Source organism: Trichosurus vulpecula, chromosome 7 (assembly GCF_011100635.1).
Source record: "Trichosurus vulpecula isolate mTriVul1 chromosome 7, mTriVul1.pri, whole genome shotgun sequence".
Lineage (NCBI taxonomy): Eukaryota > Metazoa > Chordata > Mammalia > Diprotodontia > Phalangeridae > Trichosurus > Trichosurus vulpecula.
In genome coordinates, this window is record NC_050579.1 from 133,791,634 (window position 1) to 133,810,743 (window position 19,110).

At 36.5% G+C, this 19,110-nt stretch overlaps 1 protein-coding gene across 3 annotated transcripts in view; it reads left to right on the forward strand.

The window, feature by feature from the left end:
* Window positions 1–19,110, forward strand: part of PTPRK (protein tyrosine phosphatase receptor type K) — a 732,727-nt gene that overhangs the window by 382,392 nt on the left and 331,225 nt on the right. For all 3 annotated transcript variants that reach the window (XM_036768513.1, XM_036768511.1, XM_036768512.1), the window contains exon 6: window positions 14,166–14,340. In XM_036768513.1, coding sequence (XP_036624408.1) covers window positions 14,166–14,340 — 175 coding nt within the window. The remainder of the gene's footprint in view (window positions 1–14,165; window positions 14,341–19,110) is intronic.

A 19,110-nucleotide genomic window follows, 5' to 3' on the forward strand; every position in this document is an offset into this window, starting at 1 on the left:
ACTCCGTCTTTCTCCTGAACTCTAGTCCCATATCACCAATCACATATTGGACATTTTGAACCAGATGTCCCATAAATAAATATCTCATTTTCAGCATGTTTGAAATGATTCATTATCTTCAAAAGTCTAAGTCTGTTTTGAACTTTTATTTTAAACTATTGAGGGCATCACCTTTCTTCTAGACCCTTTTCTGGCAAACTCAGCTACTCTCCATTACTGTCTGTCTGTCTGTCTGTCTGTCTGTCTGTCTGTCTGTCTGTCTATCTATCTATCTCTATCTCTATATCTCCACAATCAGTTGCAGATCTTATAATGTCTTTTTGATATTTCTGGAATGCATCCCTTTCTTCTTCATGGATACCACTACACATACTTAGTATAGACTAAGCTTGCTGGAACTTTTTTGGTGACTATGTGGGACTTTTTACTCATGTTGAACTTCTACTTCACTTAAACTCTTAGTTATTTTCTACACAAAGTGCTACCTAGTCATGCCTACCTCATCTTATTCTTGGGAAATTGATTTTTTAAAAATCCAAGTGTAAGATTCAATTTTTCTCCATCAAAATTCATTTCATTAGAGTTGATCCAGAATTGCACCCTGATAAAAAATCTATAGCATCCCACAATTTTAGAGTTTCAAGGGATCCCGTCATGTAGAACCTCTACCTGAAAAAAATTACTTGTGTAATAATGATAATAATAATAATGTTGCTAATAACAAACACATGTAAACTTATAATGTGTATATATGTGTATGTGTGTGTGCATCACATTGTTTTCCTCTTTATCTCTATGGGGTTGGTTGGCCTCTGGAGCTACCACTTTGTGGTACTTTTTACTCTCAGTACATATTTCTGGGAGAAATCTATATACTCATTAAAAAAATACAGATTGTAGCTTTATTCTCTTTTGATATTTAATAATGAAAACTCTTTTTTTCTTTTTTTAACTTCTTTTTTAAAATTTATTTAATATATTTAGTTTTCAGCATTGATTTGCACAAAAGTTTGAATTACAAATTTTTTCCCAATTTCTACCCTCCCCCCACTCCAAGATGGCTTATATTCTGGTTGCCCCGTTCCCCAGTCAGCCCTCCCACCTGTCACCCCACTCCCCTCCCATCCCCCCTTCCCTTCTTCTTTTGTAGGGCAAGATAAATTTCTATGCCCCATTGCCTGTGTATCTTATTTCCTAGTTGCATGCAAAAACTTTTTTTCATTGTTGTTGTTTTTGAAAATAATGAAAACTCTTAACAAAAGACTATAATATATGAAGGCATTAAATTTCATTGTTTTGTTTTCCATTTTGGTCATTCTCCGCTCAAGACCATGTCAATCTTCACCTTCATGCTGCTTCCTAAAAAAAAAAAAAATCAATAGCCCAACTAGAGGGATGGGCAAGATATAAGTGGAGAGGAATTTGTGCAGGAGTGTGTGCGTGTGTGTGTGTGTGTGTGTGTGTGTGTGTGTGTGTGTGTGAGAGAGAGAGAGAGAGAGAGAGAGAGAGAGATGTAAGTGCTTATATATGTGTATATGTATACACACATATGTATATATATGATCTAGAGATGTATGCATTGATTGTGGTTTATTCGTTCAGTCATGTCTGACTCTTCATGGAGCTTTGGACCATAGCAGACCAGGCTCTTCTGTCCTCCACTTTTTCCTGTTGTCTGTCCAAGCTCATATTCTTTGCTTCCATGACTCTTTTCTATCCATCTCATCCTCTGCCATCCCATTCTCTTTTTGCCTTCAGTCTTTCCCAACATCACGAACTTTTCCATTGAGTCCTGTCTTCTCATTATGTGGCCAGAGTATTTAAACTAGCTTCAGTATCTGTCCTCCCAATGAGGAGACTGAACTAATTTCTTTATGAATTGACTGATTTGATCTCCTTGCTATCTCAAAAGTCTTCTCTAGCACCACAAATCAAAAGCATTGATTCTGTGGCACTCAGCTCTCCTTATAGTTCAAACTCTCAAAATCATCCATTACTAGTGGAAAAACCATAGCTTTGACTACATGGACCTTTGTCAGCAAGGTGGCTTCTGTGCTTTATAGTACGCTGTCCAGATTTGCCGTAGCTTTCCTTTCAAAGAGCAAGCATCTTTTACTTTCATGGCTGCAGTTATCTTTGGGCCCAAGGACAAGAAGTCTGATACTACTTCCATTTCTTTTGCCTCTCTTTGCTAGGAAGTGATGTAACCATTGCCGTGATCCAGATGTTAAGCTTCAAGATAGCTTTTCCACTCTGATTTTTCACCCTCATCGCTTTCTCCCATCAGGGTGGTATCTTTTGCATAAACTTTCAGTTTCCCTTAGTTTAGACACTTTAACCTTCCCCCTCTACCCAGCAGTGATCTCATCTTTGATTAAATTTGAGGACTTTTCTTCTCTATGCTTACTTTAGGTTTTAGCAGTTTTCCTTTTGATAAAGTGGTTTAAATTCATTTCTGTTCCACTTAAAGAGGAATTGCGTTATTTAGTAGCCTGGAGCCATCTAGCCTTCCTTGCTATATGTAGTATTTGTGATTGCTTTCTCTGTGAGTCTTTCCTTATTCTGTAGTCTTGTTAACATTAGGTTTCTATGTTCTTAACTTGAAAATTTCACAATCAGAGATTCTGTTTCTTGGGCTCTAGGTCAAAATCTTTGATCATGTATAATTGATTATTATTTGACTCTTTCACCTTCTTTGTGTGTGTGTGTGTGTGTGTGTGTTGGTGGGGGTGGGAGGAGGCTTCTTTGGGTTGCTGAGCACTATAAAATGTCTCTGCAATAAATTTTGTAATTCCACCTTGTGTTTGGGGTTCTTTGTGTCTGCCTAAAGTTATCTAATGTAACTTCCTGCCTGAAAGAGCTATATGCAATGAATTCATAGTACATCCTTTTCTTCCTTCATTGACTTCATGAACTCTTTGGGCCTGATGGCTATAGCCTTCCTAATCGATTGTAAAAGAATAATGTAGAAAGCTATTTTGGCCCTGCTCATCCTCGAAAAATGCCTGTAAAAGCTGAGCGATTGTAGAAGCTCAAGGATTTCTCAGTATTGAAGTCTATAAATAATAATGTTCTGCCCTTCAAGAATGAAGATGATGGACTGTTCCATTGTCAGTAGGAGTATTTGCTCTTGGACTTGGATTTCCAGATTAAATTTCATTGAGCATCCTTGCTTTTGCCCATTTGCTTCCTCTTACAGGTAATATTGATTTGAGAGTTGGCTGCTATTGATAAGAGGTTTATTCTGTGACTACAGATGTTTTTCGCCGTGCAGATTGCCTCATTATTGGTGTATTTAGTCATTTTTCAATTGTGTCCAACTCACCCCTTTTGGGGTTTCCTTGGTACAGATATTAGAGTGGTTTGCCATTTTCTTCTCCAACTCATTTTACAGATGAGGAAAGTGAGACAAACAGAGTTAAGAGACTTCTCCGGGGTCACACAGTGAGTGAGTGTCTGAGGCCAGATTGGAACTCAGGAAAATGAGTCTTCCTGACTCCAGTCCCAGCAGTCTATCCACCGTGCCACCCAGCTGCCCCATGGTAGCATTCTGCAAATCATTACTTTGATTTCATTTGCACTATGCTCATGTCAACTTTCCTAACCTGTTAAAGCCGATTCTCATGGAAAAGAACAAAAAACTTTCCTTTATTTCTAACTGTGAGCTAATGCATGGAAAGAACAATGGATTTGTTTTCTGAAAATCTGAGTTGAATCTTGGCTGTGTTATTATTTACCAAAATACCTATTTTACAAATAATAATAATATTAGTGAAAATTATTCCCATTTTTAGAGCCCTTTACATAAAATTCCTCAAGTGATACTCACAGTAGTTCTGTGACATTGATGATGAAAGCCTTATTTTCAGTTTACAGATCTGGAAAGTGAGGCATAGCAAAATTAAATGACTTACTTAAAGTCATAAGCCTAGTCAATGGCATGGCTAGAATTTAAAACCAGGTCTTTTTTTCCCCTAGTTTAGTGTCCTTTCCACAACACAGGACTGCCTTTCGTATTTCTGAACATGACCTTAAAGATCTTTAAGAGATTTTCCATGCCTTTTTATGCCTGATCCTTAATTTTCATCTAAGCAAGTCTGTCAGTCCGTTGCCTTTAAATTTTTTTTTCTTATTTCTCCTTAGTCTTTGTCAAATCATTCCTTCACCTTTTTCAGATGTATGTTCAAGTATCAGCTTTTTCCTGACTCTTCTTAAAATAGCTTCATGTAGATTAGCATTCGTGTCCTTATACCCATAGATATTCTTGTGCTTTGTGAAGTCATATAAGAAAGCTTTTGTCCACTGGACTGCCATCACCTGCCACCCTTGCTTCTCCAACTTCTTTGTTCTTTCAAACTAGATTTGGAAATGTTGAAGTCTAGAGGTAAGTCAGTATTTACATAGGATGATAATTTGTACAACTATAGGATCATAGATCTAGAGCTTTTTAGTTCAACCCATTCATTTTCTAGCTTGGGAAAGTAAGACTCAAGGGTATTGGGTGACTTGTGCAAATTCATACTGCTAATAAGCAACAGAGTTAGGATTTGAACCCAGAACCTCTTACCACAGCCAGTAAACTTTCCACTATGCAGAGAGGAGTAAGAGACCTCAGAGGCCATCATGTCTAACCCCCTCATTTTGCAGAGGAAGAAAGGAAGACAGTAGGGCTCCTGAATATCCCAGTAGTAGAGTGCCAGCTAGGTCATTCAGTGGGCAGCTAGGTAGCACAGTGGATAGAGCACTAAGCCTGGAGTCAGGAAGGCCTGAGTTCAAATGTGGCCTCAGACATTTGCTAGCTATGGGACCTTGGGAAAGTTACTTAACTTTTTTTGCCTCAGTTTCCTTATGTATAAAATGAGCTGAGAAGGAAATGGCAAACAACTCCAGTATCTTTGCCAAGAAAATCTGAAATGGGGTCACAGAGAGTCAGACACGATTGAAACAACAAAAACAACAGGATAGATCTGAACCCATCTTCTGATTCTAAATATAGTAATTTTCCCACTTACTACTTTACGCTTTAAGTAGAGAAGAGTAACTGTGTACCAGGAGGAGCACTTAACTAGCAAAATCCAAAGCATAAATGGAGAATTTTGTTTTAGTAAACAGGAACTAAGTAACTATGACAAGATTATAATACTAAATAAACTGTTAGTAAAAAAAAAAATGCAGTATGAACCTTATGACTCAAAGAGAGAAGAAACTGTTAAAAATGTAGCCTAATGGTCTCCATGTTGTCGGGGAGGGGGATAGGACAGATAAAGAACTACTCATAAAGTTAAGTGTTTTAGAAAAGCATGTATGGTTTTGCAATTCTGGTTGACTAAGGATTGGATTAGATGATCTTAGGAGCTTTTCGAATTCTCTCATCCATTTCCTTGATTGTTAAATATGTAACAACTGACTTCAGAAAGCTTTACTTTAGGCAAAATATTTATGCAAAAAAGGGAATGTATGGTTCCTGACAAACATTAACTGCTAACCTTTTTTCTTCAAAAAGATAATATTATTAAACATGTTATTGCTAAAAATTCCAGTCTTTGGAGATGATACATCAAAAGCTTTTCACAAAAGCAACCAAGTACCCCTCAGAATGAAAATTAGTAAGCCATTTCTAATGTCTTATCTCAGCCAGAATATTACTATTACCCCAATTTTTGTAATGCATGAAGGAACTACTCATACTATGAGTGCAATCAGAATTCTTAGAACATTCCAATAACTCATAAATGCTTGCTGGTTTTTAACATACTATTTTTCAAGTCCTTGATGTTGGTCTACAGCCTCAAATATCCACAGGTTTAACCCCCAGATACATGTCTGAGACTCTTGGTTGATTGTTGACCTTTGTTTTGAGGACTAAAATGGCATCACTATGTTGGCATCGCGTTACAGTGTGTCTGACTGTGCCTGATGAGACTGATATGAGCTTGGAAGGTTCTACCACAGGTCAGGCACAAATAGTCCATATACACATTTAGAATGGAATTGGCTCTGAATTTGTGCATCTCACATTACTATTAGAAAAAAAAGAAAAATACTTACATGGCATTCCTTCTTAGCCTTGCTACCCTTAACTCAATTGATGAAATCATACACTGGGCAGGGGTGGGGAACCTGTGGCCTCAAGGCCACATGTGGCCCTCTAGGTCCTCAAATACAGTCCTTTGACTGAATCCAAACTTCACAGAACAAATCCCCCTAATGAAAGGATTTGTTCTATAGAAGGACTCAGTCAAAAGGCCTCACTCGAGGACTTAAGAGGGCAACATGTGGTAGGAGGAACTAGAAATTACAGTCTTTCATTAGTTACTAACATAAATTTACATTGATTTCCAATGTTTTTTAAACTTAATTGTACAGAGTTTCCAGGCCCTGTTTGGAGTGAGTAGACATAAATTGATACAATAGCTCAAATTGTATACTTTGTAATGAGACTTTCTATTCTCAATAAACAACAACTGACATTAGAAAGAATAGTTTAATTAAAAGAGGATGTGAGCATACCTGGAATCAGGTTAATGATTTTTCAAGCATTCCTAACTGTTTGTGTGGTAATGCTACTAGAGTTATTTCAGTGTAGCTTTTCTAAATTGGATAATGTTTTCTTTTGCAGTATTTATTGTTGATGGAGAGTCAGAAATTCCTCTCTTCAAGTTCCAGCTCTAACACTTGGTTACAAATCATTTCACTACATTTAAACTCCTGGAGTTCAGGAACTGAATCTTACATTTTCCCAAGTGCCTAGCACCGTGCTGCTACATACATAGGTAGTTAGTAAACATTTATTATATTTTAATTTTTACGTTGCATTTAAGTCTCAGTTAAATCAGCCTAAATAGTTGCTATAATTAATGGACACTGTTGTTATAAGGAAGATGATTTGTAACTCATGTGTGAATGAACTATGTGAATATATTATTATTTCTTTGAAATTACTGAGATAATACCAAATAATACCAAATAAATACCAAATGGTCTGTGATTTTTTGTGTTAAGATTATGGTTTTAGGAATGATACTTCAGAGTTCTTGGGGAAATTGTATAATTTTCATCATGTTATACCTATCTTAATAATAAATGGAGGAGGTTTTGCATTAATTAATGTTGCACTTCCTTTATTTCATTCCTTTAGTCTGTGATTTATAAATAATGAATACTCAATTGTCTTGCAGACAATTATGGACAACCACCAATTTGAGGAGGCTGATTGGCCTATAGTGAGGTTATCACAGTTACTTGAGAACAGCTCAGCAGAATTGTCATTTAATTCAATTCCAGCTCTTTTAATTAGAATTCTCAGGGTTCACTTTGGGAATATTGCTTGGAATAAGAGTGGAAATTGGTGGAACTGACTTGAGGTTCACTTAATATCATTCATTGGGACCTAAATGCAGAGTATAGGGAAAATAATCTTTTTCTAGCTACTCTAAATCTAGAGAGATGAAGGATATTAAATCATTGTTTTGCAGTTAAAAGGCAGTGTTCAGTTCTTAGTGAATGAATAAAACACTGAAATTCTGTTTTTATTTTTCCTGTGTTATCACACAGAGCAATACAATTTCTATAACTTCTAAAGGGTCACTTATTCGGAAAGGGGATGGTATAGTCCAAACCTCTGACTTGATGGATATGAGGAGCTCCAGACACATAGATCCTTAACTTACATTCATAGAGAGTTATCTAGGCCATTTAGAGCTTAAACGACTTACCCACTGGTTTCTTGTCCTCAAGGACTCTACATTCTGCTGCAAATTTTGAGAGAGGTGAAACATACTTGAGGGGTTGGTAGAGTTAGTAGAATAGGCTAGGTTTTTAAGTTGAACTAAGAATTAAAATGACAGAAGTGAAATAGGAAGATTATTGTATGACTGGCAAAACCACCTGGAATAACTTTATTTCTCTACTTTTGGTTGTTTTTAGTTTTCACAGTATTGATTGCCTTGTATCATTATCTGAAAGGTCAGTATTTTTCTTGTTAGGCAAATGAATAGTTCCAATGTATTCAATGATCATTTAATATATAATTGGAAAAACCTGTATCTTTAGGATATTATGAAAAATGAACTACATTCAAACAAATCTAGTTATTGCACAGAGGAAGTACCTTAGGCCTGCTGAGTGAAGAAGGTATGCAGAGATGCCTGAGTGACTTTGCCTTAAGCATCAATCATGTGGTACATGCTAGTATAATTCTGCTGTACAAAGTTTTAACATGTATGTATGTGTGTGTATGTATGTATGTACATATGTGTTGTTTCCTTGAAGTAAGGAATGATCCATGTAGAAACTAACTCTGCCGAAGCAAATGAGAAACTTGGTGTGTCTTCTGGTCATTGAGACTTAGCGGGGTCACACAGCTCTGAGGCATCTGAGTTAGGAGTCAATTCCATTTCATTTTTTACTCCAAGTCTAGACTTATGCCTCCTTCACTAAATTTCTTGTCACTTTTTTTTTAAAGCAAATCTAAAGCTAAACAAATTGGACAAAGGAAGCTACATTATCCAAAGTAATACTTATCTTATTGCTATAATTTTAGTGCTTCTGAGTATCTGTAATTTCATTGATTGAAAGATACTCCCTTAACTGATGTAAATTGAAACTCTTCTTTTCATTAATAGATTCTGTGCATAGGTTGCAACGATGATGTGACAATGACGATGATGATGATGTTAATGATGTTAAGTTATTGTCTGGTTTCCAACTCTCTTGTGATGAGCCCCCTGAACCTAGATTTGTTGGTTGGCCAGTGGAAAGGAGATATAGTCTGTCCTTGATTCCTTTTCCTTTTGGTGTAATATCTACTGTCATAGTCCTGAAGAACACAAGCTCACAAGCACATCACAGAGAGATTTTTTTTTTTTTTTGCTCAGGGCAATTGGGATTAAGTGACTTGCCCAAGGTCACACAACTAGTACATGTGTCCAGCGTCTGAGGCCAGATTTGAACTCAGGTCCTCCTGACTCCAGTCCCGGTGTTCTACTCACTGCGCCACCTAGCTGCCCCACACAGAGAGATATTAAAATAACATTCTAGTGTTGCTACTCTTACTCTTTTATATGAAACTTTTTGATAGTTTTCATAGTGTTCTTTGAATCTTTTACAAAGGTATATTCTTTTGAGTGCATTTTGGTAACATTTAAACTAATGTACATTAGTGTTATATTTTTCATTTGTTGTCTTAGAAAGGCTTCCCTCTCCCTCCTGCACCTCACATTATGAAATGCCCGGTCCTTAAGGCAAATTACTAAATTCTCTTTTTTTACTGCTTATAACCTAAAGTAACAATGGTGTATATGTTGTGTATGTATATGGACAAACATAGAAGAAAAATATTATAGCCATTTTATTAATTTTAAAATTACATCTATATACATACATATATATTCTAACATTGATATAAGTATCAGTTGATATAGTTTCTTTTTTTATTTCTCTGACATCCAAGTTTTACTGCAAAAGCATATATAGTCTCTAAAATTCAACTGACGATATTGGAGCCAAAAAAGAAATAAAAATGTATCTTCATAACTTGTCATCTCATTATTAAATAAAAGTCAAAGTCCAGAGATATTACTTGATAAAGAATACAGAATTTTGGTTCATCACAGTTTTCCCTCCTTCTTTCTTTTAAATGCAAGGAGAAAATAGATATCTGATGCATGAAAATATAGCTTTGTCATGAGATCTAAAAAGGTATATCCTGGATGCCTAAGAAAGATTCTGCGAGGAACAAAACAACTTATACTTAAAGGGTTAAAACTTGTTGCCTAACATAGAATCCAAAGTAGTTTTAAAAGTCCAGATAATTTGTGATGATACTATTTTTCTTCAGAAAATGTGCTGTGATCCTTCACTGATGCCATAAATATTAGATGTAAAAAAAATACTTTTTCTTTAGGCTTAGATACTGAGAAATGTTACCTATGTACACTTTGAGTCTATGCATGCATGTTTCTGCCTGTCTCTTTCTCTGTAAGCTTAATAAATGCATGTTGACTTCCTTTCTGTCTGTCTCTCTAGATTAATTTCTCTGGTACATTTATTTTGATGTAGTTCCACTTAGTGACTCAGTAGCTCGATGACAGTCTCCTAAACTGAAACTTAAAAATCTAAATTTAGAATACAAGATTCTATATAAAGGGTTGACCCTAACTAGGAACACTTGACATGTTGTGTTTCTTCTGACTGGGGATATGGAGGCTTATTGCTTCTGATATAATCCCTTATGGTCCCTTTTATCCCTCAGTCCCTCTTTCCTTTCTTCCATTTTAAAAGTGTGATAATACAAGTCTTGCATTCTAGGTGATCTGTCTGAAGTTATTCACCAGATGACTAAATCTAGACTAAGATCATTCCGAACTAAAATCAAGAAGTATCATTGAGGAACTAGATTTTTCCCCCCACTCCCCAATTTGTTCAGGAAAAAATAACTAAAGCATCCATTTTGGTTTATATGTAACTCAAAAGTCAGCCTCTGTATAAGGGGAGTGCATAATCCCAGAAAACGATGAAAGAATTAAGAATTGCAAAAAATTAATGGAAAACAGAAAGTGCTCTCCTACCCCCCCCCCCAATCAACTGACCTTTGCTACCTATGTTATTGAATTTCCCATATTTTAGTGTTTTCTGTTGCATGCTACATGTTAGAGGTGGTAGGGACTCAGCTTTCTGCAGTCTCAGCCTGGCTACTGTTGATGTCTCAGGGGCCAAGATGTAGGAGGAAGTTGTTGTGGTGGTGGGCGGTGATGGTGGTGCGTGGAATATAGAGGGAGACAGAGAGACATAAGGAGGAGGAGAAAGAAGTCAGCAGAGATAGAGAGAAAAGGAAAAGGGAAGTTTTACTTGGAAATTTTAAAATACAGGATTCTTCGGTTGTAAAATTTTTATGGCATAGTAAAAAAAAAAATTTTGTAACACCATTTTCTACAGACCAGGGGTTTTCAAAGTGTGGCCCCTAAGATGCTTTTGGGGACCTATGAGGTCAAAACTATTTCAATAAGTATAATAGGATACTTAATTTTAAAGTGATAAATATCAGTAGATCTAACTCACATAAACAAAAGCTTTTTTGGGGAAGGTCCTCAGTACTTTTTAAGAGTGTAAAGTGGTCCTGAAACCAAAAGGTTTGAGAAACACTGCTACAAGTGGTAGTTCAAGTGATACACAGCTAGATTGTAACTCATCATTTCTAGAATGTATGGAAAAAGGAAAATATGCTCTTGTTCTCCAACACAGCTTTTCATGCAATGTGTTCCCGGAAAATGGTTCCTAAATTAGTTTGGTTTAACATAATTTCAAGAACATGGTCTAACCCAGGATTGTAAACCTAACAAAGGAGTTAAACATAATTTAAATATTAAATATGATCAATATGATGTAGTACACACAAAGTGATGACAATTGCGTAAAACCTGATAATGATCTGAAATATATTACAGGTCTTTGAGAGTGGTCCCCAAATGCATGACACACATATTTTACAAGGGGCAGCAATGTACTATAAAGTATACTTGCAACACGTGAACATATACAGTGCTCTTGTATCATAAATTTGACCTGAAAGTATTACAATAAATCTTTAATTTGACTTACCTTTGTTTCTTCCACAGAGTTTAGAAGGATTTTGCGTGTGTGTGTGTGTGTGTGTGTGTGTGTGTGTGTGTGTGTGAAGGAGCATTATTTGAAATGTCCATGAGTGTGTTTCTTAATAAGAATAAATGTCATAAAAATGTTTGTTACTAAAGGGTATGATAAGACAGTAGATAAGGAGAAATAGTTTTACTCTTTTACCTCAGTGTAGCTGAGGGTATTATGTGGTTGATTGGGTGAATGTAAACCTCAAGCATTTTTTTTTCAAACTAACCTGGAAGCCACTTTCTCTCCCTTACTACCACTCCTGCTCCTACAACTTCCCATTATTTCCTGGTGTCATTTCTTTTTTCCAAAAACTCTTCAGTGAGTAAATAAAGTCTCTGAGAGGGGAAGGATGGATATTAGGGGGAAAGTTTTTTAGTACAATGGTGAACTATGAGCAAGAAAGGTAACAACCTTTAGAACCTTAGCTATAGAGGAGGCAACATCTCTGTGTGCACAAGTAATCCCATTTCATCCTATCTTCTCCAGCAGATAGCTCCCTCTATTGTCTCTACTCTTTGACTAATCAGCATTCTTTCCTTGTCTACTGGATGCTTCCCTGCCCCTCCCCCCTTCCCCACAAACATTGCTACAGAATAACTCTCACCTGGTCCATCTGTCCCCTCCAGCTTTCAAAAGATGTTTCTCATCCCATGTGAAGGCCTTCTACAATCAGTGTCTCTATTTCCTTTCCCTCTTAGCATTCTGGCTTCTGACTTTATCGCTTTACTAAAGTGACTCTCTCCATAGTTACCTATTATCTCTTGATTCCCCAATATAATTAGCTTTCTCGTTCCTCATCTTTGAACTCTCTGCAGTGTTTGACACTGCTGATTACCATCTTTTTGGTATTCTTATATCCCCTCTCTCTTTTTCTTGCACTCTCTTTTACACACACACACACACACACACACACACACACTTGTGACTCTAGTCTTACATGGTTCTCCTCCAACCAGGTTTGACTATTCCTCCTCAGTCTCTGTTGTTGTATATGCATCCAGGTCACACTCACTAGATGTCCCTTCAGCCTCTGTCCTGGGCTCTCTTACCCATCTTTTTCTGTGATTTTTGCTTTACTTTTCTGCTTCTGCAGATTCGTTGATCTTCTCTGAGCAGATGATTCTTAATTCTTCTTATTCAGGCTGACCTCCAGTCTTGCATCTCCAGGAGCCGTGTCAAACTGGGTATCTGATAGATATCTTAAACTCAATGTGTCCAAAACTAAACTTCTCATTTCTCCAACTTTCTTGTTACTGTTGAAGTGGCACCATTTTAGTCGCCCACATTCGTAACTTTGGCGTTGTTATCTACTCCTCATTTGCTTTCGCTCTCCACATTCAGTCACTTGCTAAATCTTATGGATTTGCTTTTGTAACATCTCTACTATAACACCCCATTATCTTCTCTGACACTGTCTCCATCTTTATCTAGACCCTCATCCCCTTCCTTTTGGACTATTGCAATAGCTTTCTGATTAGGCTTCCTGCCTCAAGGTTTTCCTCAATCCTGGCATTTTATCTTTACTACAGTGGCCAAATTGATTTTCCTCTTTAGGGAATAGTTCTGACCGTATCACACGTCCTCTCCCCCAATTCAGTAAACTCCAGTGCCTCATTATTACTTCCCAGAATAAACAGGAAATTCTCTGGCTTTCAAAAATTGTTCATAACTTGCTCCCTTCCTATCTTTCCAGTCTTCTGTCCCCTAAAGGCTGCTAGGTCATACAGTGAATAGAGTATTAGGCCTGGATTCAGCAAGACCTGAGCTCAGATGTGGCTTCTGATACTTAGTAACTGTGTGATCCTGGGCAAGTTACTTCACGTCTGCCTCAGTGTTCTCATCTGTAAAATGGAGGGATAATAATAATACAATAATAATAATAATAATAATAATCTGGGATTGTTATGAGGATTAAACGCAGTAATATTTGTAAAGCACAGTGTCTAGCCCAATGTTTAATAAATGCTTGTTTCTTCTTCCTACTCACAACTTACATCTTTCCACCTACTCTGTGATACAGTGACACTGTCATTCTTGCCATTCCTCACATGTGGTACTCCATTTCTACACACTTAAGTGTGTTCCCTGACTGACTGCCATCCCTAGAACTCTCCTTCATTTCCACTTTGTACTTTTCCTGGTGTCCTTCAAGTATCAACAAAAGTCCCGTCTTCTACAAGAATCTTTTCTTAATCCCTGTTAATGCTAGTGCCTTTGCTGCTGTGCTTATCTCTAGCTTATCCTGTTTTTCTAGTTTACCTTATTTCTACATACTTGTTCTCATGTTCATGTTCATCATAGTGTTTCACATTAGACTGTGAACTTCTTATAGTGGGGACTTTTTGTTATTGTTTATATGTTTTTTTTTTTTATGTTTTATGTCCTCACACATATTGCTTGGGACATAGTAGATAGATACACATTAAATAGACTTAATGCATTTGGCTTTATTTAACTTAACTTTTAAAATAATAATGAAAATAATTTCTGCTGTAATTTGACTATTTGATTTCTGTCTGCAGAGACGGAATGGAGAAGATATACCAGTGGCCCAGACTAAAAATATCAATCATAGAAGATTTGCTGCTTCCTTTAGATTGCAAGAAGTGACAAAAACTGACCAGGATCTGTACCGCTGCGTAACTCAGTCAGAAAGAGGTTCTGGAGTTTCCAATTTTGCTCAACTAATTGTGAGAGGTATGGTAAGAATTTTATTTTTCATTTGTAAAAAGAACATCTTTTGAGCTCCAGATAACTTAAAATGAAGATTAGATTTTCTTTGTTTATTCATTTTCAAATCTACTGATTTCACTCCAAAGTATCGTAAAATAGTATCGCAAAAAGTATATTTTCATAGGTAAAAATTATGTTTTAAAGTTTGGTACTATAATAAAAACTATAAGAACTATAATAAAAATCTAATTTTTAAACTGTACTAAGCATAACAAATGCATTGCCAACTTTTGCTATCATGAAGTTATGTGAAATTAAAATGAATACAGATAAATATTTCAAACATTTTTAGGTAGAAATATTTTTTCCTGTATTATTCAAAGCTCTGCTGAACTAGCAGAGTCAAAGCCTTGTATTCCATCCCCAATCATTCACTTCACCCTCTTCCAACCATTATACTATTTCATTCAGTTGGTGGGAAAAGAGGCAAGAAGTATGTGGAAAGCCAAGTGAAATGGTGGGAATTGGTCAATACTACTACCATACAACCTGCATGTGCTAATCTGTGTATTAGTAACATTGGTCTCTCTTTGTTCCTGGGATATTTTTTAGATATTCCTGCATGCAGGTCACTAAACAGCTGCCTTTCTGCCTGGTTGTGGCTCTACTTCACATGAACCTTATCTCATGTCTGTACAATTAACTCTATCATAAATACTAGGGGAAGAGAACAGATTTTCTCACGTAAAATAGTAGTGACACTAGGGAGAGTTACCATTGTGTAGAGTCTTAGATCTCGAGTTGAGAAGATCTGCGTTCTAATCTTTTTTTTTTTTTTAATTTAATTTATTTTTTGTTCCACTTTAAGTTCTGAACTGGCTCCTTACCTCCCTCTCCACCCCACACTAGAGAAGGTCGCATTTGACATAGATATGTAAATATATATAAGACCACTGAGTTCTAATCTTACCCCTAATGCTAGCTCTATGACGATGGAAAGGCTAATCTCTCTGAACTTTGCTTTTGTCCTTTGTAAAATGAGGATAAGTAGTACCAACATTACCTCCCTTACTGGGTCATTGAGAAGCTTAAATGAGATAATGGATGTAGAACTCTTTGCAAAATAAAACTATTACAGAAATATCGTTGGTTATTATTATTGATGATGTCATATTAAGTCAAACATACACTCAGGTATAAGTGTATTCTCTTCCTCTCTCATATACAAATAATTATGATTCTTCCATTTTACCCTTCCAGTGTTTGACCACAATCTATTCCCACCTTTCCACTAGTGCTAGCTTTTATGTTCCTAGCTGAAATAAAGATGGCTGTGGATAATCTCCACTGTAAATATGGTGATTATGCTGCAAGGTTGTCATGATACAGTGAAGTATCTTCAGAGCATGCTGTGTGGATGTGTGTAAATTCCCTCGATGTTTGGCTGTTGCGGACAGACTGTTTGATAGAGCAGTAATGACTTTAAGAAGTGTAGTGATGAATTTTTTAAAAGGAAAAATTGGCTTTAATGAAGAGATGGAAGTGTCTCCATATAAATAGACTTAAGAAAGAGGTTTGGTGGGGAATGTGTTATTGACAAGATCTGGAAGACTGTTGAAGTTTTTATTGGATACCATAGATTAAACTAGTTTTATGGAAACTGTGCTAATCTTGGTTAAGAGTTACTGTACCTATTCAGCAACTCATCATATGTCTCTATAGTGATGAAATGTGTGACATTTTAAAAATAAATAGCTTTTAAGTTGCTCAAAGAGACTTATGCTATTTCTATTTTTGTCTAAGTGGATATTGACACATAATGCAAACACATTTTAATCAGTGAAATCTGGCATAGTTGCCTTGTGCAGAGGAGCGGGTGGCCATAACTGATGCATTCTAACCATTACAAGAGAGAGAATCCAGTAAATATTTAATTATCTAAAATTGAAAAACTATAGGACAAGAGCTGGTTCTCTGACTTTTTAAGGCGATATTGACTGAGTGTGTAACCTATATATTTCACAAATTAATGTACTTGGATGTTAGCACAGAGTTCATTGTCTACAGAATTCATAAATTCTTCCTGTAAGGAACTTTAGAAATCATGTAACTAACTCTCCCATTTTATGAGTGAAGTAAATGAGGGAGGCCACTGAAAACTGTAGCCACATGCAGCCAGTCAATGAAAGAGTTACAGAACCCAGGCCCTTCAACTCCTAATCCAGGGCTTTTATATCATGTGCAGTGGTTTTGGTTTTTTGGTTTATTTTTTACACTTGATAGTACTTTTTTTTTTCCAATTACGTATAAAAATAGTTTTCAACAAAACAACAAAATAAAAAAAACAAAAGTGTGAAAATAGTATGCTTCAATTTGCATTCAGTCTCCAAAGTTCTTTCTCTGGATGTGGATATCATGAGTCTTTTGGAGTTGTCTCAGGTCATTGTATTGCTGAGAAGAGCTCAGCTAGTTGATCATTGCACAATGTTGCTGTTACTGTCTTCTCCTGGTTCTGCTCACTTTACTCAGCTTCAGTTCATATAAGTTTTTCCAGGTTTTTCTGAAATCTGCCTGCTAATCATTTCTTACGGCACAGTACTATCCCATTACTTTCATATGCCACAACTGATTCGGCCATTTCCCAATTGATGGGCAACCCCTCAATTTCCAGTTCTTTGCCACCACAAAAAGAGCTGTTATAAATATTTTTGTACGTGTGAGTCCTTTTCCCTTTTTTATCATTTCTTTGGAATATAGACCTAATACTAATAGTAGTACTGCTGGATCAAAGGATAAATCATGTTCATTTTTAAGCTATTTATTACAGCTTAAAACTTTAGCGTGACTTGGGTGACCATTTGTGTGTGTACATGTGTATACAACAATTTATGCCTTGGTTTGTAACTTTTGCTGATTTTGGAGGTGTAAATACACTGAAAATGTAACAGTTGACTGCCAAGAACTGCGTTGAGATGGCTCCAGCAAACGCATATATGTGGACATGGATATTTGTACATATGTATATTTATATACATGCCAATTTTTAAAGAAAACACCTCACCAGCCGCTGTACATCTGAATTAATGTATATGATAGCTTGTTCATAGTTTTATTTGACAATATAGGCAAATATATTTCCATGTTTGTCTTGATAACTACCAAACAAATATTGCTAACCAAAAACATCCCCTCAGGGATCAGCTATCCTGGTGTTAAAATTTGCTGAAAATTAACCATAATGACAGGTCCTATATCTCAGTGGCACTTTAAAACTGACATCCTGTTACAATAGATATAAAAGATGGTAATTTTAAAGGAAATTTTTGGGCCACTGATATGAATTGTCTTTAATGTAAGATGGCATAGTATTGCCTGTTGTCAAAGATGACCCTAGGGTAAGAGTTTATTTGTGCATTTCCTCTGAAACTGAAAGTGACAGGGCATGCTTAGGGCTTTTTTTGTTGCTGTTTGTAACAAATGAAAATTTCACTGCTGGATTCTCATGCTGAAAGTATTGAACTATTGATCTCACAGCCAAGGGAAGGAAAGGAGGGGGATACACGATTTATTTTGTCATGACTTTAGTATTGCTTCCAAATCATTTTGAGTAATGATAAGGTCTTCAGTTTGGGGAAGTCAAACTTATTGACAGCAGTGGTTATTAGAGAGTGTGAGATGGAACAGAAGCTTTTGCTCAATGTATCTAGAAATTGCAGCGTGTAAAGTATGTAATCTTGGCTGAAGTGTCCTGACATTTGTTCACTCTTCTTTTTCCAGTAGTTTGTCAACCAATGACAAAGTTCACTTTGTAAAACTCTGATTTTGTAATTTAAGGTGTGTTGTTGTGAAGTTCTGCTATCCCACCCGCCTAGAATTGCCCACGCTCCTTTTCTCCACCTACCTAAAAAACGATGCATCTTTCTAGTTGAGGTCCGCTTCTTTGAAGCCAACCCCCGACTACTTTACGATAATCCATTCCCTCTCTGAAAGTCTCATAGCACCATTTCAGGCCATTCTATAATCTCAAATTTGGGAGAAGATACACTGATTTATTATATTTGAATAACAATTTCTGTTATGCTCAGGAGAAGTGGTTATTCAGTATTTTCTTGCGGATTTCAAGTGAAAGGCAAGCCATTGTCTCCTGAGGCAGCCCACTCCACTTATGGCCAGCTGTAATTGTTAAGAAGCTCTTCCTTTAATCTGACCTAAATTTCTCCCTTTATAATTTTAGTACATTTCTCCCGGTTCTGGCCCTGGGGCCAAATAGAACATCTATTCCTTATTTTTTCCCATTTTTTGACTCCTCTCTTGATACTTGAAGAAACTATCTCATCATGCTCTTTTATCTTCTCTTCTCTCTGGGTTAGTGCAACTAGCATTTATTAAGCACCTACATGGTAGTTTATAGATATTATCTGATTGACCCCCACAATAACCCTGGAAGTAGGTGCTATTATTATTCCCATTTCCTCAGTGAGGAAACTGAGATAGACAGTTTAAGTGACTTCCCTAAGGTCCACTCAGCTAGAACGTATCGGGGCTGGATTTGAACTCATAACCTGCTGAGTTCAAGCTCAGTCTTCTACTGAGCCACCTACCTAGCTTCCTCTCTAGGCTAATTAGCATTCCCTGCCTGAACCAGCCCTCACACAGCATGATCTAAAGGCTGCTTAACATCCTGCTTACCCTTTGATAGCAAGCACCCTAGCACACCCAGGATGGCTTGCCAGCACAGGTTCTTTGATCTGCTTTTATAAAAGAAAGATAGCTTTAAAGGGGTTAACAATTAAA